The 27,902-nt window shown below is 60.8% G+C and overlaps 1 protein-coding gene across 3 annotated transcripts in view; it reads right to left on the bottom strand.

The window, feature by feature from the left end:
- The window catches only part of MGMT (O-6-methylguanine-DNA methyltransferase), a 193,530-nt gene that overhangs the window by 134,780 nt on the left and 30,848 nt on the right, over nucleotides 1-27,902 (bottom strand). For all 3 annotated transcript variants that reach the window (XM_039835991.1, XM_039835989.1, XM_039835990.1), the window contains one exon: nucleotides 13,403-13,539. In XM_039835991.1, coding sequence (XP_039691925.1) covers nucleotides 13,403-13,527 — 125 coding nt within the window. In that variant the 5' untranslated portion in view covers nucleotides 13,528-13,539. The remainder of the gene's footprint in view (nucleotides 1-13,402; nucleotides 13,540-27,902) is intronic.

Below are 27,902 nucleotides of genomic sequence, written 5' to 3' on the forward strand. Positions count from 1 at the left end.
GAAACAGGGGTTTCTCCTAATTATCAATGGGAATAGCAAATTACTTAAGGACTCAATTGTTTCACCAGGCCGACCATTTCCATATCAGACGTATCTAATTTCTATAAACCCCTCAGGGGCCCAAACTAGTTTTAGCTCCAAAGATCTTAGGGGACCCCAGGGCGAAGTGAGAAGGCGAGAGTACATTCAATTATTAATTCTTATTAAATATTTGAGGAAAACCACTCTGAATAAATATCGGGGCTGTGGCACACAGGTAAACGTGCGGCGAGTCCACTCGACGTGCCTTTTGCCTCGCTCACCCCGCTGAGGAGGTCGCTCACCTATGGAGGGTCAACGACGCAGCCGAGCAGGCAGGACACCACTGGAAGGCAGAGGACGGCGCCCGCGGTGGCCGGCACCTTGTCTCGTGAGGCGTGCTGCTGGGTGCACGTGGCCAGGAGACGGGGTCGTCGCCCCACGGCTGACCGAGGGGCCCGGCAGCCCGGACGCCGCTGCTGTGGCTCCCCAGAGCCCCCACGGTGGCTGCCCCCACCGCCCCTACAAGGGCGCACACGCCGCCCCAGCCGACGAGGCCAGCGTCACGCCTCAGGGCATGGAAGGAGGGCATGCCCGATGGGAATGGAAGAAATGAGAAAGGTGGAGGAGAAAGACAGATGGCAGAAATGATCTGACACATTTCACGAAAAACGCCAGATCGGCCACTTTCGCAGACGAGCAAAAACGAAGACGATAAAACCAGAAGCAAAGCCGAGCGCCGTGGGCGCGTCTCCCGGGCGCGGGCAGGCGGCGTCGCGGGGGCTCCCCGGGCGCGGGCAGGCGGCGTCGCGGGGGGCACGGGTTGTCACAGAGACGCCCCCAGCCAGAGCTCACGGCCTCCGGCCTCAGACGGGCAGCGGGGAGAGCGCACGCGGCTTCCACGTAGGGGGGACACGGGAAGGGAGCCGCCCGGATGCCGAGGGACCAAGAAGACGGCTCGTCCGCTGGCGGCTCAGGGCCACAGACGGCTCACTCACGACACACACTCATCCTGGGGGCAGCCATGAAATACTGATGTTCTTCACCGTGCACCCACGCACCTGCCCGCTGGCACCACGGCCCCGATGCTCAGGGTTCGCTGTGCACCCAGGACAGGCAGGACCGCATTCCGAGCAGAGGCCACCTTCCATCTCGTCGCGGCCTGGCAGCCCCAGTGGCCCACATCTCCGTCTGGCCATTTATCAAGGACGGATGAGCCCGGGCCTCACGGAGACCGAGCCGGGTCCTGGAGACACAACCAGGGCCCAGGCCGGCCCCTCCCGCACTGACGACGGCCCCTGTGCCTTGTCCCGATGCAGATGGGGCGTCACGGCGACGGAGGCGAATCGGGAGGCGTCCCTCTGGAATACGTGCCGAGGCGAAGCCCAGACGACCTTCCAGGACCGGGGGAAACGCGCCCGTGAGGCCCGCCCTTCATCCCGCACTGGGCCAAGAGGGCCCCCCGGGCCACCTCCAAACGCAGTTTCATATTTGTGGATGGGCATTTTCGAATACGAGCTCTTTTTGAGTACGTCTGGCTCAGCCCAGTTCTTCTCGGAAGCGGGGGTGACAAACCAGGCACCCCACTTTCTCCACGCCTGGAAACGTGCTGGAGACGGAGTTTTCGGGTCAGGGGCTCTACCTCATTACTGCAACGGGGAAAAATAATGAGTTCCTAGCCTATCAAAAACCACGACCAGCGCCCCTAATTATCACGAAAACACTTTGCAAACACCTACATAAAAATTCAAAGACTTCTGCATAATCTATATCATTTAAGACACCAATTACCTAATTACTTAACGTTTACTGAACTCATTAGCGAGTTCGTCTGTGCGCAGTTCTCAGGGATATAGGGCAGTTCCAGAGGCGAATTACGACTCGTGTCTGGCAGGAAAGAGCACACGCAGCACACGCAGCAACACAGCAACACGCTAAAGCAATGCGGGAAGACGCGGAGGCACGCAGGCGGGGGACCGGCCGCGCGCTCGGCCGAGAGGAAGGCCGGAAGCTTAACCAGGACACTGGGGACGAGACGCTGCTGGGGTGAGGGTGAGCGCGGAGACTGCGCTCCGTGCCCGCCGGCCGCTCGTTAGCCTGGACGCCACGGGGAACCCGGGGCCGAGGCTCCGTGAGCGGTTACCGAGGGATCGCTTCTCCCTGCTGCCGACTTTGGGGACCGTGGATTAACGGGGTCAGGCAGGCTGGACAGAGGTGACAGGGACAGCAGGACACCTCGCTCGGAAAAAGTGGTTTCTAAGGAGGTGCGACCATCTGCGTGTTTTGCAGGGGCCTGTGGACTCTGTCACCAGGCTCCTTCCGTGGGAGAGTTGGTTCAGACGCACGTCCAGTCCATCGGATGAAGGAGAGGTGGCCCCACTGGTCCGCAAAGGCACACAAGGATTTGGGGGAAAGTGAGCATCATTCAAGACGAACATTACTCACCACGGCCAGCCCTCGTCACTGCTGAATCCGATCTGTTTAAAGAGTGGACGCCTTCGCCAAGAGTGAGCTGCGCTATAAACTGTGGACTTGGGGTGATGGTGCTGTCACTGTGGGTCCCTCGTACCATCTGCTGGGGATGCCGACGATGGGGGAGGCTGGGTGGGCACGAGCAGGGGCTGTGTGGGCAACTTCTGTACACGGCCCGCAACTTCGCCGCTCAAAAGTCACTAAAAAAAGCGGCCTTCTCGAGCTTGGCTCTCCTTCTCTATCTGCCACCTTGGTCGTTCCCCACCCTTCCCTGTGCTCTCGGCCGTCACCCGCCCTGACTGCGCCCCCAGGGGCTGTCCAGGGGCGGAACTGGCCAGGAGGCTCGCCCTCAGCAGCCGCGGGATTCTGCAGCGCAGGGGAAGGAAGCTCACTGCGCGATGACAGCCCCCTGGGGCCCCCGCAGCGAAGGGCCGCAAACCGGGCTTCGGGGCCGCGAATCTGCGCAAGGCGGGCTCCTCCAGAGGCCTCGCTCCGCGGCTTCCGGAAGGCCGCCCCCTCCCTGTGTCCTCGCGGGCTCTGCCCTCTGGGCCTGTCTGTGCCCTGACCTCCCAGTCACAGCAGATCAGGGCCCACCCTACGACCTGGATTCAACCTAAGGCCTCCGGCGCGGCCCCCTCTCCAAACGCAGTCACGTTCCGAGGGGCTGGCGGTTCAGGCTTCAACGTGTGAATTTTATGGGACGCAGTTCAGCCCGCGCACGTGCTCAGTGAGACCCAGCAGCTGGCAGAGACAAGACACAGCAGCTCAGCACCAGCGGTGACAAAATCCTGCCAACCCGTCACCGTCCAACACGGTCACAACAAATGTGGACTCTGGACACTGAAGAGCATGAACGGCTCCGTGGAAGCCAACACTTTAACAGATCGCTGCTGCTTCAGAGGAAGGCCGAGCGGACCCGGGGGCCGCCACGGGAGAAGGCTCCGCCCACCGCGGGGCTCCCCGAACCGCAGGCCCGCTGACCGCTCTAGAGAGTAAGCGCCAGGGAGTGACCGGGCCTGGGTACACAGTGCCACACCCTGCGACTGGCTAAAATGCACCCCTGAATTTCACACTGCGTCTCGCCCCAACCTCCGTAACCACGTCCCTTTTCGTGAGGGCACTGCCACTCCGACCCCCGAATCCGGCACTCGCTGACTTTAAAAGGACGTCTGAAGTAGCTACCGGCACGGCCGGACCAGAGTTAGGAAGCGAGGCAGTCACCACACCTGTCATCCCCGAGGGCATCGCACGGTCACGTCTGCTTCCAGAAATGACTCCACAGCAGAGAACGGGCGTCGGGGGCAAAGGCTGGAGGCAGACGGCAGGAGGCTGGTTAGGGAGCGGTCACGGAGCGCGCAGGTGCTCACGGAGGACAGCAAACGGGGACGCGGCGTCACGGCACGGCCATGCGCCGCAGGCCTTAGAGAGTGCTCGGCCTGGGCGCTCACGACGTGAGGGTAGATTTATAAATACGGAAGCGGTTTGCACACTCCGATAAAGACTCCAGAAAGAATTATACTACAATGTCAACACCTTATTTCCGGGTAATAGAGTCGAGTGACTTTTACTTCCTCGCATTTTTATCTTTGCTGAAACGAGCCTGAGAGTCACAGAGACACGGACGGAAACGTCACGAGCTCGCCACCCGCAGGCTGCTGCGGCACGCGTGACGCGGGTGCCGTCGGGTCCCCGGTGCTCTGGGGAAGGTCACCAGCGGCTGTGCCATCAGGGACCTGGCCCTTCCCATCACTCCTGCTGACAGCAAACTGACTTTCGGCTCCAGCCTCCTCCCCTCGTGGTCATGGGATGGCCTCACCCCCCCATGACTGTGCCCCGGGGCCGAGGGGGTCTTCACGCTTCCCGTCTACGAGGGAGGACAGGACCGTCCCCGGGGCCCCACAGCAGCGAGGCTGAGTGAGGCGTCGGCCTTTCTAAGCGGGACGTGGGCAGAAGGGCGGGCGCTGGCCTCTGGGACAGGCCGACGGGGCCCCCGCCCCGCCAAACGCTCGCCGGCCGATTCCACAGCGTCCCCGTCCCTCTTCCGTACTGCCCTGCCATTCTGGACCTCAGTGACCGTCCACCCACGCTTCCGTCTCCCCGAGCACGGGCTCGCGCCCCCCCGGCATGCTGGCACCGGGCGGCTGCGGACCGGACGCGGGGAAGCGTGCTGAAGTTGATTCCCCGCCTTCCTGTGCTGAACTCACTTGACAGAGACGTGCCGTGTGCCACACGGCCAGGTCCCCACGCACGGGGCGGACAGGATAAGGCGGCCCCCGCTCTCCCAGCGCTGGGCACCGAGCTCCCGCCGGACGAGCGACGCCAGCCCGCAGCCACGCGGCCAGGGGACTGGCACGGCAGTCCCCTGCACGAGGGAGCATCGCCTTTCTCCACAGCGAACAGACAATGTGCAAATGTGACTTTGGGAAATGACATTTATCTCAATTCACTTGAACGTAACGTATTATTACTAGTATTAATAAGTTTAGCTCTAGAAATTGTACAGTCTCCCAAAGAGTCCTTGACCCAAAATATCAGAGGATATTAAACTGAGAAATGATCTACTGATGCAAATCACTAAGTCGATTTGCATTTGCTTACTGAACCCCATCACGGAAATTAAACTGCGTGCAGCGGCAGAGAGCCGCTGTGCGTGGTTAAGGAGACGTCTTGGTGGATCCGGGCTCGATGTCATTAATTTTCCCACTTTCCCTCATTAACAAGTAAAATGTTTTTGCTGCTTGAAAAGTTTTAATAAATAGAAAAAAGCTGAGCAGCTGACATAGTTTTTAATGTAACATACGAGGGCTTTCAATATTTTTACATACATTAATAGAGAAGCTGGGGGGAACGCTAAACGGCTCTACAACGTGACACCAGAGACTCGCCTTCCGGGAAGGGTTCTGAGTGTGTCACTTCCGGGCCTTTCGATTTGGGCACCTGCACCTTGGTCCTTCAATGCATGTCACCAGAAAGCCTGTCGCCTTCGTCCAGTGGCCCCGAAACGCCAGGAATGACCACCGGCAAGAGTCCCCTCACAGTGGGTGCAATGCCCCCCGAGGAACCAGGCGCGCGCACCGAGCTGTCCATGCAGCTCGGCCTGCTCGCCGGATGCAGGCACAGACACGCGCCGCCTGGCCCCACCCGCCCCGCGCAGTCACCGCAAGCTCCCGCGGACGAGCAGCCGATCCGGCCGAAGGCGCAGCGGACGACGCACGCACAGCCCACAGGCCGTCGTCAGCAGGCTGCCGGAAGCGCGGGCCCGGGCCTCTGTTCTCTTCGCCCACCCCACGCCCTCCCCGACAGAAACCGTGGAAGGACGCCCCCTCGGTGACGTCCCCTGCAGTGACGGGATAGGCACGGCCCACCCCTCGAGAATGACCACTGAGACCCATGGGCACGGGACACTATGGGCTGCACGCACCATGCCTGGGACCCCAGGGGCTTCCACAACGCCTGGTCCCAGAGTCATGCGTGATGCAGGCGGGGGGCCGGGCCGGGCCCCCAGCTCCTGGGGTGCGCGGGCCTGCAGTGCCACCTTCCTTGGAGCAGAAGACTGCCTGGGCTTGTCCTCTTCAGGAAGCCCACTGAAATCCCATGTCTAACTGCGCCAGCAGCTCAAGGCCACAGCAAGTCACGTGGCCAGCCCCGCCTCCTGCAGAGGGGGTCCACCGCTCCTGGGGCATCTGGGGAGAGAGAAGCGCCCGCCCCGTGCCCACCATCCTGATCCGTGGCCTGTGGCCCGCTGTCCACCTGCCACCTTACTCTCAAGATGACCCTTTGAATGGGTCAGTCTAGTTAAAACAATTACGTTCTGACTCAGAAAACGGGGTAAAAGTCTTTCGGTTCCTATCCTGGCTTCACGCCTGTAAACACTTCTCCCCGTTTTCCCCAGACAGAACTGGACCATCCACTCCGTAAAGCCTGACTCCCAGCCCGGGCCACGCAGGAGGGAGCCTGTGCCGTGCTCCGGGGCAGGCCTGTCTGAAGGACTGGCCTGAGTCCCCCTCCCAGGCCGGGCCGCGTGCCGGCTCCTGCGGCTTCTCTACAGCGTTAGGCGTAGGCGGCTCAAGATCTCCTGGCGCCGTCCGACCTGGCGGTTTTCATCACCGCGCCCGCTCGCGGTCCATCACACAGACAGGAGAGGGACGAGCGTTACAGGTGGACACCTCAGAGAACTCTGGGGAGATAGCAGCGTGCAGCGGCAGCCCTCGAAGCTATGCAAAAACCCCACGGAAAGGGCCAGAGCGAGCCGCACCTGCCTGGAACTGCCGGACTGGGCTCAGGAGGGAGCAGCAGGGCCCCCTGCCGTCCGCACCCCCCGGGCCTGCTGCTCTCCCTGCAGGCGGCGTCTGTGCCCCGCCCCACCTGCCCGCTGACCCTCCTCTTTCTCTGGAACGGTCACACGACATCAAGATGGCAGTGACTACATGCATAAAGCTAAGTGACCAACCAGCCTCCTTCTAACTCCAAGTTAAAAACGGCTGTTCCTCAGCGTCTGCCCCTGGTTCAGCTCCCACGTGCTGGGGCTTTTAGCGCCGAGACCTCCCCCACGTGTATAGAACTCGCCACTTCTTCAAAGTTTTTTCTCACCTGAGAGCAAAACCTGCCCACACTGGCTCTGTGGCCCCGTGCTCCGGGGAGGGGCAGGGCGTGGGCACTGCCCGAGGAAAAAGGTGCCTGGGGCCCACCTGCTGCTGCCACGTGCAGGAGGGTCCGGGCCCCTCACTCTTCCGGGCTGGGCGGAATCCACCCAGGCTGGGTGCCAGGGGGTGGCAGGGGCTGGGCTCAGAGTGGCCAGAGGACTTGTTTAATGAGCACGGGTCTCAGTGTGGGAAGATGGCACAGCTGGGTGTGTGGCGGTGAGTACACTTAACGCCACTGAGCCGTACACTCAGAAGCAGCCAAAACGGTAAGTTTTGTTTCGTCGACTTTGCCACGGAAGAAGGGTGGGCTGGGTCAGGGCGGCGCCGGTCCATCCTGCGAGGGGCAGCCGTCCCGTGAAATGCGCAGCCAGCCGGGCCCGGCTCACACCGACCGAACGACGGCCTCTCGGTCACGGCTGTGCCGCCGTGTGGGTAAATAACCGAGAATGGGTTTCGAAGAGTTCCCACTGTAGTTGTCAGTCCGCATGACCCCGTGACGCCTCGGGCGGGAGGGCAGGACCCCGAGGAGCGGGGCCCCCGCCGGCCTCCCCCGCGGCCCAGATTCTTCCTGCCCCACCGAAGTCATGCTGACAGTTCATCTCTAGGCTGCTCCGTCAGCAAAGCTGCTCAAGTTTGCAAACACATAACTTTTCATGCAAGCAAACTAATTTCCTTAGACATAATTTGTCAGAAAGTAAAAACCTAGTATGTCACATGCGAAAGTAACTAAGGGTTTTGTAATAACAGATGCAGATGGAGACCCCCCTTAAGAAAACTTTATTGCTTATATTTTAAATTCAGGAACTCCATAAATCCTGAACATGCTTTTGGCCCTCAGATATTAAGGCTAAAAATGCAACTATAAAGTTATTTGTTGATTTCGTCTCCAGAAGGCAATTTACAGTTGACGGTAATATGTCTATGGCATATGGATCTTGGGGTAATAAAAATCTGGAGAGCTCTTGAAAACTCGGGCAAAAGAACAAGGCGGTATCACGCGGTTACTTACCCCTTGCCATGGGACCCCGAGCTGGCCGATCCAATGTCAGCATTCCTCCGAGCCCTTGAAAAGTAGCTCATGGCCGAATGCAAACCGATGGAAGCCGAGACAGACAGAGAGACCCCAGAACCAGGGGAAGGCAGATGGGCAGCACGAAAGCTGGGGACAGGAGGGCCCCGGAGGTGCTGGACACTTCCCTACGGCCACCTGCGGCTTGAGGTCTAAGTTCCCAGAGTGCCGCCACCCGTGCCCCCCCAGACTCCCTTCTGGACGTGGAAGCCCGTCCCCGCCCCCCACCTCCTGAGGGCGGGAAGGAGGACGGACGCCTCTGCCCTTCGCCCCAGCCCGGGCGCCCCGCACGGCCCCTCGGCTGCCCGCGAGCTGCAGTGGGACCCAGAACCAGCAGAAATGAGGGGCTTCAGTCTCGGGCCATCGTTTCCAATAAAAGTTTTGTTTACTAGAGAAGATTTAAACACGCCAGAAACTTTGAAGGAAATAAGTGGCCGGCTCCTTCTGACCAAAGCAGCCCCGTGACATCGCACTCCTAGCGGAGCCCCAAACTGGCTAAAACGGGTCAGAAAGCTAGTGCTTCCCCAGCTGATTCTCAAAGACAGACGACTATTTTTGGAAGGCTGCTTTTCGGGCATCTATAACAGTTCAGGAGAACAAGCAAGCTCTCCCCCTTCGGAAGCGTGTGCTCTTAGTGGAAGGACGCAGGACAGACGCGTCTAGAATGCACTTGTAACACGTGTGCACACGCGCACTACACACAAGGACGTCCTTCTGTGTGAGAAATAAAGTGAACGGCCAGCACGCCCCACAGCTGTGTTTCCCTGCTGCCACGGGCCGAACCTTACACGTGGTTTTCCTTGAACGGAATCCTTCCAGAACAGTTTGTGTTCCGCTCGTAGCTTGTCTGAACACGCTGGCAGAAAACTCCGGCTGAGATGCTGGGGGACCGCTCCCCGCCACGTCCTCAGCCCAATAATTCCCCACCCCCGCCCTGACCCCCCAGATTCTGCTCCACAGCGCTCACAGGGAGGGCGTCCGCTTCACCCGCTAAGGTTTCGACGTTGCTCATGGGGGAGCAGCGGCCGCGCCCCGAGCCAGGAGGGAGCTGGAGGGGGGGGTGGGGGGGGCAGGAAGGAGCCGCGGGGCCTGCGCTGCCTGGAGGCTTCACCTGCGCTGGCCGGCAGGGCGCAGGGCCGAGTGTGGGGAACTTCCTGACACTTTGGGTCACAGTCTGAACCCACATGCTTTAGCTGCCATTCAGAGGCAGCTGGCAGACTCGGGGTTACATGAGCAGCTACCTCTGACCCGCGGACATGGCAGGGGGGTCCGCGAGCTCTGCCGCCCTGCGACACAGTAATGACGCTGACAAACGGAACTTTTACGTTGCTTTTCCTTAGATGGGTCCAGAAAATACTCTCTAAACCCCAGCGACACTTAAACACCGTCCAGTAGCCGAACGCGCTGCGCCTGGTCCCGGTGAGCGGCGACCCGTGGGGCAGGTTCCTGAAGGGACTTGGGTGCCGGGGACACAGAGGCCGCAGCCCTGCACTGCGGCCCTTCCCGGCCGGATGCTTCGCATTTCCCTGTGCCATGGATGTGGCACCCTGGGGTCACAGCCGCACCCTGCGGTGGGGGCGCAGACCGCCCGCCGACGGAGGGCATCCGGGGTGCGTCCCTCCCCTGCCCAAGCCCAGGGCAGCACAGAGGCTACAGCTGTCACGTGATGGCAGTCCCACAGCCCGAGCCGGCTGGACAGCTCGCCACGTCCCTCTCCCGGCTCCTGACGTCCAGGAGCAGTGGCCTCCAACGCTGCATGGGTGACCTTGCCGGCCCCGCACGCAGCACCCCGCGCCCCCGGACTCCCCATCCCGCTCCGAGATCCCCACACACAGCACCACGTGCTCCTGGAACGCCCCTCAGCCAGCCGGCCGCCCAAGGCCTCAAGGAGGGTAAGGCCTCACCTACCTCCCCCACCACACACCTGGGACGGGGGCCCGCAAGACCCCAGGAGGCGGAACGCCAGCACTGAGCGAGCCGCCAGCCCCAGCCACACGTCCTCGTGGAGTGGAAAGCGGCCAGCACGCAACTGAAAAGTTTTCACAATCCAGTTTTACAACGGCTTAGTTTGGTTGATGCACGCACGCCTTCCTGGCATTACATTGCCGTCTTTTCTTAAGAAGGTTTTACAAGGGGAGAATGAGAAACAAAGGTAAGTAATTAATGAAAGATGCAGGACACGCCGTCCTCACCAGCACCCTAGATCCAAAACCCCACTGAAACGTCACGTCAGCCCCGGGCTGCACAGTTCATTTTCTCAAGTGATCAAATACGATAATCACCTTCGTGGAAACCTAAGCAAGTCCCAAAATACCGTCAGCAAAATAAGCCCAGTCCATGGCCCTTGTCAACTCTGCAGACCCTGCAGGGCTAACAAGGTCAAAGCTTCAGAGCCCGCGGACGACCGGGGGGCACCCAGCCCAGCCCTCACGTGCCGCCGGCGCCTCCGACATGACTGACAGCTGTCGATGGAGATACGACATCGGCAGGAAGTTATGGAAGCGACTGTTACGCCACTTCCTGGCCGATGTCCACCCGCCCCGCTCCACGCACGCGCACGCACGCGCACACGCGCACACACACGCACCCCCCCCACACACACACGTTTACGGAAGGTGGGTAACGTGAACCCGATGGCTGTGGCACGGAACCACACGTGCGGCCAATGGGCCAACGTGGGGGCAGGCGTCGCACAAAGACGGGCTCGGGGGCCAACTTCCAACTCCCCGCCCCCCACGGCAGAGCGCGGCACGGCTTCCGGACGACCGAGACCCCAGGACACCGGGCACCGAGGAGCGGGGAACAGGCTCAGGGCCACCGGGGTGCTCTGCTCACAGCGCCCTCGCCACCGCCCGCTGGCAGCAGAGCGAGGGGATGTCACCTTGGAGGACGTGAGTGGCCCTCCGTGCATGAGCCGAGTCGGGGGGCAGGGATGCCCCCCTCCAGGTGGACGAAGGCAGCACCTGAGCCCATGACAAAGGCTCCCAAGCAGAAGCCCGTCGACAGACACGCCGACCCAGAGGGTGTCAGAGGGGAATCTATCCACAGCTCCAGGAAGCCCTACTCACCCCACATCACCTTCAAAAAAAAAAACAGAGAGGGAACAGTACCTCACGCAGGCAGAATGATCCGAATGCCGAAACCCGAAGGCATCGCAGAGAAAACGACAGACTAACATCCCCCGTGAACTTAAACGCCGAAATTCTAAACAAAACAGCAAACTGAAATCGATAGAAGTTTCATCCTGAAATGAGGGCTATAGTTCAGCACTTCAAGACTCACTCGAAACCCTAGTTGACTTCGGCACATTTAAAAAATAAAACCATTTGACAAAACGCAACCGTCTGAGGAATCAGTCTCAGCCTGAGGACACCCATGACACCCAAAGGTCCTATCAGTCTGGTGACAGACTGGAGGAAGGGCAGGAGGTCCCCGTCAGGGCTGCTGGAGAGCACGCCGGAGGGTCTCGCCAGTGCGGTGACAGCAGAGAAGACGAAGGGCTAAAGGTCAGACAGCCGCGGACGTGCTTTTCTCCTACACAGCTAATTTTTACGCTGTTCTCTACTTTTCAAATGTCCTTTCCCAAAATCAACCACACGGGTAGGTATGTATAATAGTGACTGTTGGGTACCCCCCGAATCCATTTCCCAGCTCCCCCTTACGCACGGAACCCTAATTTCAGCCCATACATGACAACCCAGCATGCTTCTGGGGAGGTGTGGCCACGTGCGAGTGTCCTGGACAATGACATGTTAGCTGCTCCTTCCGGGAAGCGAGGTGGCCTTTCCTTTATCTGCTGCCTGGAATGTGAGCGTGGCAGCTCGGTCCCCGGAGGCTTGGCCTGAAGCCCCAGGACGAGGACCGCGGCCTGCAGATGGAGAGGAAAGCTGGGAGGTGGCCGAGGCTCCAGGGACCTTCCGGCCCCCAGCGCCCGCCCCCACGGCTTCCTCGCCGCTCCCCGACATGCTTCCTGAGGGCCACCAGCTGCAGCTCACTGCAGCCATCACTTGGAGGCTGTCACGGCTGAGGCGATGCTAACCTGACTCACAAAGCACCCGAAGTAGCTGCTCAGGACGAGGCCCCGTCGTCATTCGGGACTCAGACCCGTAACAAAGATTTAACTCAGCATCTCCTACAATGCTGATTTTCTTCCCCAAATTCGCCTGAAAGTGTTTTTTAAACCAAAAAAAAAAAATTTCAACACAATTTCTGTGACTTATTGTGCAGCTGAACATGCTAAAAGACAAAACGTTTTTCCTTATAAATGACCTGACACCTGTGGCTCTCTGAACGCTCCGGCCGGACGCTTCTCGTGGGGCTGGAGAAGCGTGTTCGCATCGCTCAAAGGTTTGCTCACTCTGTCTTAAGGCTGTTGCTTGTAGCACACAGCTCCCCAGGAGAAACCTCAACAGCCGACGTGAAGACGTATTTATTACGGCACCTGCACTCGCCACGCCGTTTCTGACGGGGGCCCGTTAAAAATCGACGTTTATGTTTCTTATTATTCTCTCCGTTCTTGGCATTGTGATTATTAGCCAGTTAAGAAACACCGATTGGGCGGTTTCTGCCTTTGTCAGAAACAACAAGAGCTGCATTTTAACACAAGGCCTCACCATCAGTGAGCGGAGGAAGAGAAGGTTAGGGAGAACTTCCGTTCTTTATGCCTTTGCAACCAGAGAGACGCAGCAGGGATGGTTCACGAGAGGAACGTGCCCTGGAAACGCACACCGCGCGTCGTGCGGGAAAGGGGGTGCGCACGCCCCGACTGCCAGCGCCTGAGGGACGGGGGGCACCCACCCACCCCGTGAGGCGACTCTGGGACTTCAGGATGAAACTCACCTGGCGGGCTGACTGGGGAGGCTGCGCCCGGTTTGAAGGGCGAGCTCGGGCAGCACCTCCCGGAGCCCGCGCGTCCAGGGGTCCTGACCCAGCAGCCGCTCCGCAAACGCACACGGTAACCAAGCGCCCGGGAGCCGCTGCGCAACGGCTACGTCCCCCGCCCAACTGGAGGTGGACGGCCTCGGGCAACGAGCCCAGGTGCCCGACGAGGACACTCACGGCGCTGTCGCGAGACGCTCGTTTCTGGGATTGGTGGCACGTGGCTCTGTGCTACCCGTGACCCGTGGAGCACAGCAGGAACCTGTTACCCCCTCTGCTGCTCCGACCCCCCGCCACAGATGTGTCACACACGGTCACTTACTCAGTGTCCGGGGTCTTCTTGCCGAGCAGCCTAATCCCATGCACTCCTTGCCGACAGCCAGAGACCTCGAGCGTCCCCAAAGGGCTGGTGACCCTCTTGAACATCAAGTCACAGGCCTTCTCCATTCTCCTGAGCACCTAAGAAAACAATTTTCGAAGTAAGCATACGTGAAAGAGCTGAGTTTCTTTTATTTTTTATTTACGCCTACAGCACCTGGTGGCCTCCCATCCAAGCACTAACCAGGCCCGACCCTGCTTAGCTTCCGAGCTCAGTTGGCAGCGGGCTTGTGCAGGGGGACGTGGCCGCAGACTAGGTTTCCCGTAAAGCACAACAGAAGCGCCAGTCATTCAAGACGTAAAACCTCTTCACAGTTCCTCCCCATTTTGGGAATCTGATCCTAAAATGTCATTTTCACAAGTTACTGGGAAGAAAGAAAACCAGCTGTCCGCCTGGAAGGGCCGAGCGGTGGCACTGTCCTTCGCTTCCTGCCCCCCCCACCCGCCGCGTCCTCGTTTGTCTGTGAAACGCGCCGGAGGCCGAAGCTCCGCAGCTCCACAGCTCCGCACCCGCACGGCACCCAGCGCGAAGCGGCCCCGGCTTCGCTGATACGACGCGCTCGCCAGCAAGTCGCTCGGTCACGGGAACTGCAACCGAAACACGGTATTTTGAACAAAGTTTGTTTGAAAACAAAGCCCGTAAGAAACGGGCTGCAGAAACGGAGCCTGCCCGGCACTGTGCCCGGCCGCGTGTGAGCGGGCGGGCGGGGAAGCGCACGTGCCTCACTCACCTCCAGAGACACGACGACACCCTGAGCTGGAGCCTCCACGTGAACTGACAGACGCTAGTTTCGGTCAACATAACAAAGGCCTAAAAGAAGAGTTGTGCTAAGAGCAGTGAGAAGCATGGTGGGGGTCGGGTGAGCTGGCCCCCCTGACAGAGGCGGGGGGAGTGACTGACGGACCTCCTGAGCCAAACGTGCCTGCGGCCTCTTCCCACGACTTCTGCACACAGGCCCAAGGCGGCGTCTCCTGCCCGTGATCTTATATATCAGCGTTTCCCAGCAGCCCAGCTCCGGCCGCAATCACAAGGATAAACCGGCACAGCTGACGCCTCGCCAGTGGGCCCGCCCGTGAGCACCGGACCGGAAGCCGGACGGCTCCCTGGCTCAGAAGCCGGACGTCTTTGCCCTGGAGGAACCTCGAAGGACCTGTCCAAAGCCGTCCCCGGCGTCGACTCCCTCCTGCATGGAGCATTTGCGTGAGGGCCTGCCATCCGGCCCGGCCCCCGCCCCTCGCCCCAGCCCCACCAGCCCCTTCACACACCTGTGCGTGCACAGGCCCGGGTCTCGTGCACAGCGCTCACTTCCACGCCGCCCACCCCGCGGCCGCGTGGCACGTGGGAGGGCGTCTCGGGCGTGCTCCTCACCTGGGCCCTTCTCGCCTGAACACCAAGCCAACGGGTAACGAGGGCAGAGGCCGCAGCTGCAGTCAGCAGCTCCAGGCTAAACCCCGCCCGTCACCTGCTTTGTAGTTTCCTTGGGAGCAGCCAGGCTCCCGTTTGCACACGGGCTGCGGCTGCCCGCACGCCCCAGGGTGGAGCTGGCCGGCTGTGACAGGGATGGCATGACCCTGAAACACGGACCTTCGGGGCCCCGCCCGCCCAGCACCAGAGTCCTTGGTGCCCTTTCATTCCGTGTGGCTTTGAGTCCCAGCTTTGACCCTACCATCCTCTCAGCTGGACTGTCCTCTCCCTGCCTGTCCAGGGTGCGTCACGTCGCCCGACTGCCCACTGTGCTGTGAAACCTCCGCCCAGCCCGTTGTCCACATGCTCGTCCCTCCTCCGCCCCTGCCTGCTCCTAATACCACACAGAGTCAGGTGACCTGCTCCTAACACCACGCGAGGTCAGGTGACCTGCTCCTAACACCACGCGGGGTCAGGTGACCTTGCATCTTGAGGTCAAGCCATGTCCCCCAAACCACAAGAGTCCATCCTGAACCCCCCTTCCCTGTGCACGTGGATGGTCTGACCTGGACTCCTGCCCAGACCCCTCGCGTGCACACAAGCTTGCTGGGGTCCTCACATATCCACCTGACGTAAGAGACCCCCTGACAAGTCACCTCCCAGGGAGCCCACAGCCCGAGGGACACAGACAAGCTACAGAGAGGGTCTCTGCCCCACCACCACTACGTGGGGGCGGGAATCCCACGCACAGCCCGGCACGCTGAGGTCACCTAAACTCGGCCACACTGCTTGCCCTGAGTCACAGGATCGGCACGGGAGCAGCAGGAACGTGTGTGAGGACCAGGCACCCGGGAGGGACTTAGGGACGGTTACACCTGCTGCAATCTACTTTGCAACCAAGTGGCCTTGGTCTTGGATCCTGGCACCAGAAGGCTCTGCCTGCTCCTCCCTAAAATCTTACCCAGCAGCATCAGAATCTGATCACTCTGCAGAGCAGGCGGCCACACCTCCTCGCAGCCCCCTGGGGCCCTAGCTCAGTTCCCGGCGCCAAAATCAACTGCTGCCCCCACCCTCCACACCTGGGGACACTTTCCAGCCCTCTGAGCTGCTGGTAGGGGTGGGGGTTCTGCTGTGAGTGAGGGGCCCCCTGAAGGCAGCGCACCACACACGTGTGTTCAGCTGGTGAGCAGTGCGTCCACCATGCAGGCCCAGGGCCCAGCACCATGTGCTCCAAAGCACGTTCCCAGGTGCTGGGGGCAGGGCGAGCAGCCTGGACCTGCTGCCCCTCCTGGGGACCCCGCCCTGCACGTCAGCGTGTTACGGCTTGGGGCGGCCCTGCAGCAAAACCAGCTTCCGTTTGTTTACATAGCTTTGCAAACATGTCCCCATGACCTGGCCCTTCCTGGGAGCACGGGGCCATCAGGCCGGAGGCTGTCAGCGGAGCGGGCTCGGGCCTCAGATGTGGAGCATGACATGCCCCAGCCCCCATCTCGGGCTGGCTCCTAACGGCGAGCCTCAGACGCTGGCACCAGCTAATTGAAGCACAAAGCCATTTACTGAGAGGCCGCTCCGTAACTCACGGGACTTCTGGGGGGCTGCAGAGGCGGGCTCCGGAAGCTGCAGGAACCCAGGCTGGGCAGGGTCCAGCCCCGGCCAAGACCGAAAGCCTCAGGAAACGTCTGTGGGGACAGCCAGGGACTGCGGGCGTCAGCTGGCGCTGCTGCCACCGCTGCCCTGGAAACGGGGCGCGAGAGTCGCCGTCGATTCCCCGTGGCCCGGCCACCCTGTCACTCACCTCTGATTCAAGGCCCAGGCTGGAGCCCAGAGCTGGCTCGGGGGCCAAGTCAGCGCACGCCCGTGCCGAGTGGCAGGGGACAGGGACAGCTGCCAGGAGAGGAGGGCTCTGCCCACGTCAGCCCCCGACGGAGGATACGGGTCCAGCACTGGTACGGAAAGCAGGCTGGCACGCACCCCGGCCAGGAGGAGGGTCGAACGTGAGATGCCCACCCCCTTCCCGGGCCGCGCTTCTCTCATCGGCAAAGTGGGAGTAACAAGAACATTGACTCCGGCAGCCTCGCCGGCTGCTCTGTGGGGCTACCTGGGAGACACGGGGGAGCCGTGAGCAGGAAAAGACCCTCACCCTCCGCAGGGCACAGCCCCACCTCGCCCCGATGCCCAGAGCCGGGCGAGCGGCGGGGGGTCCGGCAGGTCGAGGGTCGGGCTGAGAAGGTGGTGCAGACGCAGGGTCACCAGGGCCTACCTGTCGGATCCCCCCACGGGGGAGGAGAATCTTGCACGCAACTAAGCCTCGTCCCAGCGGCCAGGGTCTGGCCACAGGCCGGACCATAGCGGGGAAGGGCAGGAGCCAGGCTGGGCGTGGCTCGAGCTGGAATGGCCACCTCTCCCCAGGTGACGCCCCGTACACCCCACCTGCACTTCTGAACTGAGCAGAAGGACTCTGCAGCCCGGCTGCCACCACCGAGCCGTGTGCCGTCCCTGCCCAGCACGTGGCCCTGTCGCAGGTCAGCCGGTGCCCCCTCCGAGGTCTGCCGTCTGCACCCCTCGTCCCTCTGCAGACCTGCGCGGCCGCTGGAAGCCACAGGACACCTGAGTCTACCATCCACATCACGCCGGACCCCACAAAGCCACCAGTCCCTAACCGGGACGCTGACCAGTCCAAATCTGAGAGCAGTGCCTGTCATTCCCAGCCACGTCCTATCAGCTGACCGCTTAGGGACGTGACGTCTGAGGGGTGAGCGCCCAGACTTCCGTATCGGTTAAACAGAATCGAAATCACACTGCACTTCAGTTTCCTCAAACGAGGGGACTCGCTGGCACCGCCCCCCACGACGAAGGCCTGGTTCCCACAGCCCCTCCCGGACACGGCCCGGCCGGACTTCCGCCAGCGCCTCTGGGGTGTGAGCCTGTTAGCAGGACCACTGCTGGTCAGAAATAATGCACCAGCGACGACTGACTGCTACTTTGCCAAAAAAAAAAAAAAATGGCAATTTTAACATAATTTTCTATCGACCCTGCCAGGAAGGGGATTTGAGGCTGCACACACTCGTGTCCCACTCCGTCCCTCACGCAGCAGGACGCGGGCCTGGCCGGGGGAGGTGCACACAGCAGGGACCAGATAGGCAGGCGATGTGGCCCGGGGTGCCCAGAGAGGTGTGTGGGGGACACGTGGCCAAGGGCCGGCCACACAGCCTGGTAGGCCGGTGTCAGGTCTGGCTTTTCCCCTGGGAATCTCAAGCTTTAAACGGAGGAGAATCCGCCAGGTTCTCCTTGTCAGAAGCTCCCTGTGGCAGCTGCCACGTGGGTGGGAGCGGAGGCTGGGAGCCGGTGAGGAGAGGACCCACCGAGGACGGATGAAGAGCTGGGCCGGCACAGGAGCAGAGGGACACCGGGAATGGGTGGTCAGCAACGAGCGTACCGGATGCTCGTGCGTGGTGCCTTGGGCACCGGCTGCGGTGCCAGAGGCTGGGAGGAGGCGACAGTCCCCTGCGGGGCGGCGGCCCAGAGCTGCCTTTGCAGCTCGCCCGACATCATTCCAGAATGAAAGTTTACTCTGAGAAATCAATGTACATGTAAGTTCCTTTCACAAGGACCACAGGGCCTCTGGAGGCCTGACAGGCCACTTCTGGACCACGTGCCAACAGCAGTGACTGGGCCTCGCGACCCTGTGGAGCCAGCACCCCCTCACCGCCCAGCACCTCGGGCAGAGCTGGGCTGCAGTGCCAGCTGCTCACCTGGCTCCCACGGGGACATCACGGGCCACGCTTCCCTCCCTGACGCTCACGGAGCTCGCGCCCAGCCATCCATGGCCTGGCAGCCCCACACAGCCCACGGGCCAGCTCCCTGTGCCACTGCATGGCATCCACCTACAGCTACAAGAGCGGCTGACATTAATTGGTGGCAGAAAAAAATGGATTTTCCACGCTTATTTGGAGACCTGAGAACCTGAAGTAAATTTCATTTCGTTTCCCTTTTAACGTGAACGGCATTTAATGCTCCGAATTCCACAGCTGGAGCCAGGGGCTGGGTTCCCACTGAATCTGCAGCAAGACACCCAGGCACGCGCCGTGTCCCTTCCCCCGTCGATCTTCTGGCCGGCGCAAAGCCGACCCCGCCGAGCCCTCTCCGCAGCTGTCCTCCTCCCTCGCTTCCAACCACTCCCACCGTCCGTGTCCCACGCGGAAATGCCAGGGACAGGCTGGAAGGAGGAACTGGCGAGTTTCCTCGCTGTCACTGGAGGTGGCCCGGCACCTTCCTGGTCAGTGGCGCTTGGCTGCAGGAGTCCCCATAACAACAGAGCCCCGGAGATCGGCCCAGGCGAGGAGGGGCCCCGGCTGCACCGAGCTCACGCGTGCCTCGTGGAGGTGCTCGGCGTCCACGAGCCACGGGGACACTGCGCCCCGTGCGGCGTGTGAGCAAACAGGCGTGCGAAGGCCTGCAGCAGAGCGGGGTGTGCGAGGACGTCCAAGGCCATGTGTTCGGGCGTCTCGCAAACACCGTTTCTGGATGAAAACAAGCGCTGTCTCCATTTAAACACTGAGCTTAAAATAAGATTCGGCTTTTTCCCAACTCTTCATTTTTGTTCGTCTTTTGAAACTAAACACAAGTGGAGCAGGACGTAACTGCTTTTCCGCTGAAGCTCAAACGCGGGTTCGAAGCTGCCGTCACGCAGGAGCAGGGCGCAGTTAGGGCGCAGACCGCTGCGTGCGTGAGGCCGACCACGCCCGAGGAAGCACGGAGCGCCCGTCTGCACGGCTTAACGAACCGCTCCAGGCATCTGGGACGCCGGGCACTTCCAGGCGGTGACTCTGCTCGCATGTCGACTCCGGAAGCTTCGGCGCGTCCTCTGCACCTGGCCGAACCGGGGCTGTGGGTCAGAGCGCCACGCGGTACAGCCGCAGGTCTCTGGAAGTTCATTTAACTGTCGCCATTTATTTGTGATGCCCCATCGGAGCTCTCCTGCTGACATGCCACTGCAGACCCCTCCGGGAAGCGGCGTGCGCTGGCGCCAGGGCACTCACGGAGCCACCCCAGGGAGCGGGCGGAACGCTGGGCGTCTTCGCTAATTTTGTGGGGAAAACATTTTTATATGGAAATGGGGATGAAATGGGGACGTTGCAGAGGTACAGGAGGTGACTTCCGATAGACACCCACCTGCCGGGCCCCCAGAGCCCCAGAAGCTGAAGGGCCTGGCCCCACGGCCCGCTCCGAGGGACGAGGAGGACAAGCTCTGCTCATGGCACTGACTGTTCAGGCTACTTCGCCTCACTCCCTTTTTGACAAGTCACTGAAATAGCAGGCTTGAGCACTTAGTAAAGAGAAAAACGGGTCTTTAAAAACAAACGTGTCACTGTGCCAGCCGAAGGACCAGGTCCTCAGAGGGTGAGGACACCGGGCTGCAAGCGTGAGCGAGGCCACACCTCCGGGAGGCGTGCGCAGCGCCAGGCGGACGAGAACCCCGCAGCGACACACAGCTGAGCAGCCTGGGAGGCAGCAGAGCGCCCCGACTCGGCCGAGTCCCCGGGCCTGCCCACGTCGCCCGTCTGCACGCTGCGGCCTCTGGTCACGGAGGGCGGGGGCTGCACACCGGCCCCCTCCACACCAGCTAGAGCTGTGGCCAGCCCTGGGCCAGGGGACCAGTGAGTCACAGGGTCACTGTACCCCTGCGCCAGTCCTACTAGCCAATTCTACGAGCCAGAGGCCAGCAGGGCCGTGGGAACCTGAGCCAGGACAGGTACCAGGTGCCCCAAGGGAGATGCGAGGATGGGTGGGGACAGAAGTGGCTTTAAGCCTCAGAGCCGGGCACCTCGTGACAGAGCGTGGGAGGCATCGTGGCTTTGGCTGCAGGGCGCCCGCGGCTCCGTCTCCCTCTGGCCCCGGTGGTGAGGCCCCAGGGTCCTGTCACACCTTCTTCTCAGGTATTGCAGGCTGCGGCAGAGACGTGGCCACAGGTGACACATGCACTACCTCCGAGGCCACGTCAGGCCACGCACGGGTGTGTGTGATGCAGAAATCTATGGCAGTCCATTGGGGCGGTGTGGCCTCCCCAGGGACACCTGGGGTGAGGAGCAGGGGCACCTGGTCACCTACCTGGCCATGATCAAGAGTTGGGGGTGCAGGGCAAGTCCAGCTTACCATGGGGATCTTGGTACAGCCAATGGGCTCAGAGTGGTTTTTACATTTTTAAATGGTTGAGAAAGTCAAAAAAATAAAGTGGAAATGACACGAAAGGCAGATGTCAGAGTCCGTGGATTCGGTCTCACTGGGACGCAGCCAGGCTCACCCGCCATCTGTGGCGGCTTCCGCGAGCACCCGTGACCAGACCCAGCACCCGCAAAGCCTGGGCTACTCACCGCCCGGCCTGCCCTAGGAAGTCTGCCACCCCGCTGCAGGGCGGGCACAGGGGTACCCGGCGTCCCCAGTTCTGTGCCGCCTGCGCCTTCTCCCTGCCCACGGAGAACAACCCAAGGCCACGCTGACCCCCAGGCGCCCAGCCCTTTGTCCTTGAGAGCAGGAACCCGACGCTCACAGACACCGCCGGAGCTTCCGAAGCACGGAGCCCAGGTGGGGAGGGCCAGGACCGTGTCCGGTCAGTGCCGAGGGCCAGGACCAGGCCGCCTCGCCCCCAAACAGGGTAAGTTTCCCCACGCTGCACCATGAAGGATCCTCACGTGAGGGGCGCGGCGTGGCTCATGATTTACGACTGGGTGTCTGCGATGGAGGCGCCTTATGTTCCGGACATGCTCCGGCAGCCAGCGACGAGTGGGGCCTTGAAGGCACGAGGCTCGCGGAGGGACAGACGCCGTCCCAAGGCCAAGCTGCCACGGAAACGCGCGCTGCTGCTGCAGGACTGATGCGAGGCAGGAGACGCGATGCTCCAAGTTAGCTCCGTGCTGCCCGGAACCTGTCAGTGGCCTGATACCTTGAGCATATGATTCTATACCTTTTACTCTTTAAACAATAATTCAGCCTAATTCTGCAGCTGAAGCCAAGATTCCAGACCAAAAGTGCACTTCCCGTCTGATTAAATACTGACAAATGCAAGAATGGAACACGAGTCTTTTACCTTACAGTAAATTCTTCAAAACCATACCCTCGAAGAATTAATCATTTCTCTGCAGAAAGGGACAGGTCCTTCCCCTCGAAGACAGCTTACTAGTCTCAAAGTCTTAATTACAACAGTTAAAACATAATTTATAGCAGTCCGGGGCTCAGAGAAAAATGACATCATCCTCCTCGTTCTGACTCTTCAAGTGACCTGCCAATCAGCAGGGCCTCAGATGGGGCGTCTACGGCCAGCGATAGGATGAAGGGCGGGGGGCGGGGGGCCCTCCGTAGAAAGACCACACGCAGAGAAGCAATGAAGCAACCCTGGACCGGGCGCTGGACCTCGCCTGACAGAAGCCAGGAAGCACAGACATCATCTGGCCTTCTTCCGTGCCTGTTTGCTGCTTGAAAATGTATAAAATGTTGTCACATATTTCACCCACTAACAAGGAAACTGAAACGCCGCCAGAGGAACACGGTGACCCCGCAGCAGGATCTGATTTGTGTCCCCCGCGGTGAGCACAGGGAGCCGGGGCCCTGACACACCCTCCTGCAGCAGCGCCACAGGCCGAGGGCAGCGTCCGAGGGGCGTGTCACGCCCCGTGACTGTGGCGAGCGGGCACAGGACACCTGCCTGGGCCGCAGGATGGAGACGGGTGCTCCCTCCAGTGGGAGGATCAGGGCCGGAGCCCACAGAGGCGTCCATGTCGCCGAAAATGGCAGGCACGAGTGTGCCAGAATCACGCGCCACCCGCCCGAGCAGCTTCTGGACAGGGCCCTCCTCATTGCGGGTGACAAAGCAGCAACCCATCTTATCAGGAAACTGGAGGAAACTTCTGTGGGAGACCCAAAGAGAGACGCCCACTCAGCGACAGCTCCGGGCCGCGGCGCTGCCCTCACACTCGGGGACACGCTTCCCCTGGGGGCCAGTGGGAAGGAGCATCCGGCCTGGAGAGAGAAGCCGGGGCGTCGGGCGGCCTCCGGCATCCTGGACCCCCTCCCCTCGGTCACAGCGTCACTGCGCAGGCCGATGCGAGCGGGGCCTCCGGCCAAGGTCAACGCGAGCCCGCCCTGCGGGGGCCGGACGCCCGTCTGCGCATGCGCGCCAGGTCCGCCGCTGCGCCTCCCTCGCGCCGACTGAAAGCGACACGGTGACCAGGGCGCTGGCCGCTGAAAGGCGAAAGGGTGGCGAACACCGCCCCAGCCCCAGGCCCAGCCCCCGGGGGTCAGTCGGAGGCAAGGCAGAGACGCCAGGGCGGGGGGCGCTGGGCAGACAGGAGCAAATCCACGGCAGGCACCCCAGACCCTCCCCGCCGGCTTCTGGCTTTCCAAGGTCCCAGGGACACGGTTCCTCGTAGCAGCCCCGCCCCCACTGCTGGCACGGAGCAGCGGGGCCCCGCCCACCTGCCGAAGCAGCGCCAAGGACAGCAGCCCATGCTCGCCAGTCCACTCAGGAGCTGCCCCTCGCAGGAGCTGCCCCTCGGTGTCCGGACGGGAGAGACGCAGAGACCAGGGAATGTCCCCGCTGGGTGCCGGGCACGAGATCGCGTCCGAGGTCCCGGGCGGTGCTGCCTTTACCACAAGCAGACGTGCTCACACAGGACAGTCGGGGCCACGGCTCCCACCACGACAGTCAGTTGCAGGTGAGGACACCCACCTGCTGGGCAGTGAATGGACGGATGTGTTGTCACTGAAGCCCCTCGGGGTGTGACTCCACGTCGCCAACCAGCCACTGCCCCACGCTCTGATGCTCCATGAATCCGGAAGGGCTTGCACTGACAGCCCACTTCCCGTTCTGCTACGTGGGTACAGTGCCAGTGACCCAACAAAATGGCAGGGAAAATCTGGCTGAGTTTCCAAAAGGCAAGGCATCGAGTAAGTACCATGGAAGTCGCTTCTTCACTTCCGTTACGAGCAAGAAGCACGAGGCCCGAGTCCAAAACACGCTATGTAGGGAAGGGCGCTTGGTTTCCCTGGCTGCTTCTCATGACTCAAGTGTTTTATTACAAGTCACCTGATGAAGTTCCAGCTGGGAGGGGCCCCTGACCACTCCTGGGATGGAGAACAATTTGCTACGTGATTGCGTTTCTGCTTCTGGTGACACGCCGGTCCCCGGTCTCATCCGCTCGTCACACAGCTCTGGGTTAGTCCCGTCCAACTTCTGGAAATGCCATGTCTGGGGGAGGGAGGACGAGCCAGCCACGTCAACGCACTCCGCCCACAGTGAGGCCGGGGGACATCGGGACACAGGTGTGTCCACCGCCTACTAACTCCGTCCAGTCCGCTCGGGGCTGCTGTAAGAATCCCCATGACATTGGCTCGGTGGGGCACATGCTCCCTGTGGGAACACTCCCAACGGTGGAGCTGGCCCCAGTGCTGGCGAGACGGTGGCCCAGCGTATCCTGGCAGAGCAGGTGGGCCACCCGCGGAGCTTTCCAGGGGCTGTGCAAATGGCGAGAGGGAAGGAGGGCCACTCAGGCCTTTAAACAACCAACGGAGCTGTGGTTTAAGCTCGGAACCGACATGGAGCCGGGAAGCTCAGGAGAGACTCTGCCCCCGAGGACCGCCCCTCAGGGCCTGAAAGGAGAGGAAACTGTCCTTCCGGCTATGGCTCTGCCTCCGGGGCTACAGGTGTCCGGGCGATAAGCAGAGATATTCAAATGGAGACCCCCGAAGCCGCCTCTCCATGAGCCCTCTGGTCAGCGCGGGCTGCTCTGCCTCTGGGAGAGATGCCCCACAAGGCACAGCCGCCCTCGCCTGCACGGGCCCACTCCCGCGCTGGCCCTTGTCCCCGCAGGCTACACCGCTACACGCGGCACGGGACGTCACGGTCTCAGACTCTGGCCTGAGGCCGGACTCAGGGACACACCACGCTGAGTGGTCACAGAACCCCCTGAGGCCAGACTCAAGGACACACCATGCTGAGCAGATGTAGGACCCCCAACTGAGGCTGGACTCAGGGGCACAGCGCATTGAGTGGGTGCAACGCCCCGCCGCCCCCCCAACCAGCGCTGCTCTCTCGCCCACGCATGTGACCCTCTCTGGGAACTGCAGTCGACATCGAAGACCAACTGTCCCCTGACTGGCCAACGTAAGGCTTGCCTTGCCTGGAGGTGTCAGGTAACAGGCTGGGTCCCGCCCCACCCCAGGCAGTGGGCAGAGCTTACCAGAAGGGACTCTGTCCTACTTTGCTCTGGGAAGTGCCCCCATGCCCTAGTCTCAGCCCCTGGAGCTGTAGAGGGTGGGACAACACCCCGGGTGACCGCAGCTCAGGCCCTCCATCCCCCTCTGCAACAAGTCTCTGCAGTGGTGGGCTGTGAGTGCCTGGACCCCCTTTGCCTCCTGCCCTGGGGCCCCAGTGCCAGGGTGAAGAAGCAGCGTGGCCACACGGCTGCCCTGTACACGTGTCCTCTCAGAATCGACAGCAGGCCGCGTCACAGCTGCAGGCGGTTCAGTCAGCACAGACCCTGACTCTCCTTTGCTCCTGTGGTGCTGAGCTGTGCCCTGCTCCCCGTCCCCGCCACTGCAGGAGCCGAGCACCCAGGAACTGGGAGGGCTCCAGAGTTCTGTGCCACACGCTGCAAGAGCTGGTCAGAGCCCAAGGATGAGGCTGGCCCGGCACGGGGACCTCTGACTGTGCGCACGGCAGGGTGAAGGCGTCGGATTAACCCAGGAGGAATATCCGTGGCTTAAATGAGAATTTAATGTTTAATATAGAAGAATCATTTCTGCTCAAGTTATTTGATTTGAAACACTTGTTATATATGTGGAGAAGATATACATAAAATCCACGTTTATACACAGAATCTATGTTTCAATAAAAAACAAAGACCAGCTCGTAATCAATTTATCTACAAATGACACAATGACTAAGTATTGTGCAAATATTTTTCCTTGGAAATCGGGATTATTACAAAATCATATGTAAGCTACACCCCGTCTTCATTCAAATACCTGATTGATGTTATCACCTCCCACTGTCCTGCTTCCACAAAGAAACCCCTACAGTGTATTTCAAAACCAAAAATGTAAAACTTTGAGAACGTTACTACAAATTCAGCTGGCACGTTTTATCTAAATTACAGCAAAATGAATTCTTCAACAACATGCACAGATGAAAATTTCATGGATCTATGACGTTCATTTCAAAGGTAACTTGAGTCAGAACACCCAGACTGTCACAGAACGAAGTGGCTTTCACAATTAATTACTCCTTTAAACTCTAAGAACCTAACCCGCTAGTGAGCAAACTAACATGAAATACCTTAAACAAGCTTTTGTGAAGACACTGCCCTTTTCCCCATTCCTACAGGGCTCCCCCGGGGGTTCAGAACACGTTGACTGTGGCGGAAAGGACAGATGGACAGAGTCTGGAACAGGAGCATCTGCCCAGAGGGCGGACAACACCCACCCTTCCTCATGGAGCACTGACGAGTGTCCTCATACCGCCCTGGATGTCACCACCCCGTTCGACGACATCCTTGAGCAGGTCCAGGCGCTGTCTTTCCCGCTGGTATGGACGGACCGCTTCTGGGTGCACGCCTGGCCCTGGCACTGCCGCCGCACAGGGAGCCACCACACCGTTTTCCACAGCGGCTGACCACACGACATTCCCGCCAACGTGGAAGGGCTCTGATTTCTGCATGTCCTCTCCCCCAAGTTATAAACGCTACCAAGTCAAATATGCTTCCTATGTGCAGGACGCTGAGTGGTACAGACTACACCCCAACGATGTTTTGGCCCTCCCCAACCCAAACCTGGTCCGGTACCGACTCGTGTCTGCCCGCGATTCCGCCTCTCTGCTCACGAGGGCCCTGCACACCCGCCGCTCACGGACACAGGGTGACCTTCCCAGAGCACGGAGGCGTCTGAGCAAAAGCACGGGGTCGCGGGGCTCTGGGGTGCTGGCCAAGCGATGGGTGGGTCAGTTCAGGTACGAGTTTATCCATCATGGACTAAATTAACGTAAAAAAATAAAACAAAATCACATCAAAATCCTGTCTTCACTGGGGTGTTTCAGGACAGGCTAAAGAGGATGTTAAAACCAAAACCAAGCTGGTCGAGAGCGAACACTAAGTGCGCTTTACGACAGGCAGCCCAAACGTGAGCTGTGACGGCTGAGGAAAGGACAGCGCCAGTGGGCGACAACGTGGGGACCAGAGCGACAGCTGGCTGTGCCTCTCCTGTAGGTCCGGGGGGGGCAGAGCTGGCCTTGGCCCCTGCGCCTCCCTGAGTCCTAGCCCACCGGGTCTGTGGAGCAGACACGCTGCGAACTGGATTCGCCGTCCTTTCTCGCCTGCCACACACCCAGGACCGAGCTCTAAGCCCCCGCCCGACCTGGGAAGACAATGGCCAGACGGAGGACAGGAGAGACGGCCTTGGGGAGGCACATGCCCCAAGACAGCGCACTCCCTGGGGGCCTCGGGCTGGGCAGGAGCGGGCGGCCCAAGGCGCTGGAGCTACGGGCGTTCGGCACAGGTTCGACCGCGTGCAGTGCCATCTCGGGGGCTCTGAGCCTGAGTTAACCACCCAGGAGTCTGCTGCCCTGTGAACAGGAGGTGCCAGCCCCCTAAGCCCCGACTATCCCCAAGGTCACCAGCTCACTGAATCTCGGGCAGCCGGTGGGCGTGGCCCGTTAAACAAACCGTCCGGCCAGACGCTCGAGCTTCTCGCAGCCGTGGGTTTGGGCTTGTCGTGGCGCTGGCCACAGGGTCCCCCTGCCGCACGCACGGCCTGTGGGGACAGTCCCACAGAAGGCGTGGACCGCTTACTGCAACTGCAGCTACTCAGTTCCCTGCCTTTCTTCCCTGTGCTGATGCCCGCATGTGCTTCTTACACATTTGGTATTTTTATAGACACGTACATTTCTGTAAACCTCCTAAAAACTCTTCCTCGGCCCACAGCTGATACAGAGCGATAAAGTCACTGCACCGCCCAAAATAACCCGTGAGCCTGTGATTTATGAAAGAAGCGG

Source organism: Pteropus medius, unplaced genomic scaffold, assembly GCF_902729225.1.
Source record: "Pteropus medius unplaced genomic scaffold, Ma_sr-lr_union100, whole genome shotgun sequence".
In the NCBI taxonomy this organism is placed as follows: domain Eukaryota; kingdom Metazoa; phylum Chordata; class Mammalia; order Chiroptera; family Pteropodidae; genus Pteropus; species Pteropus medius.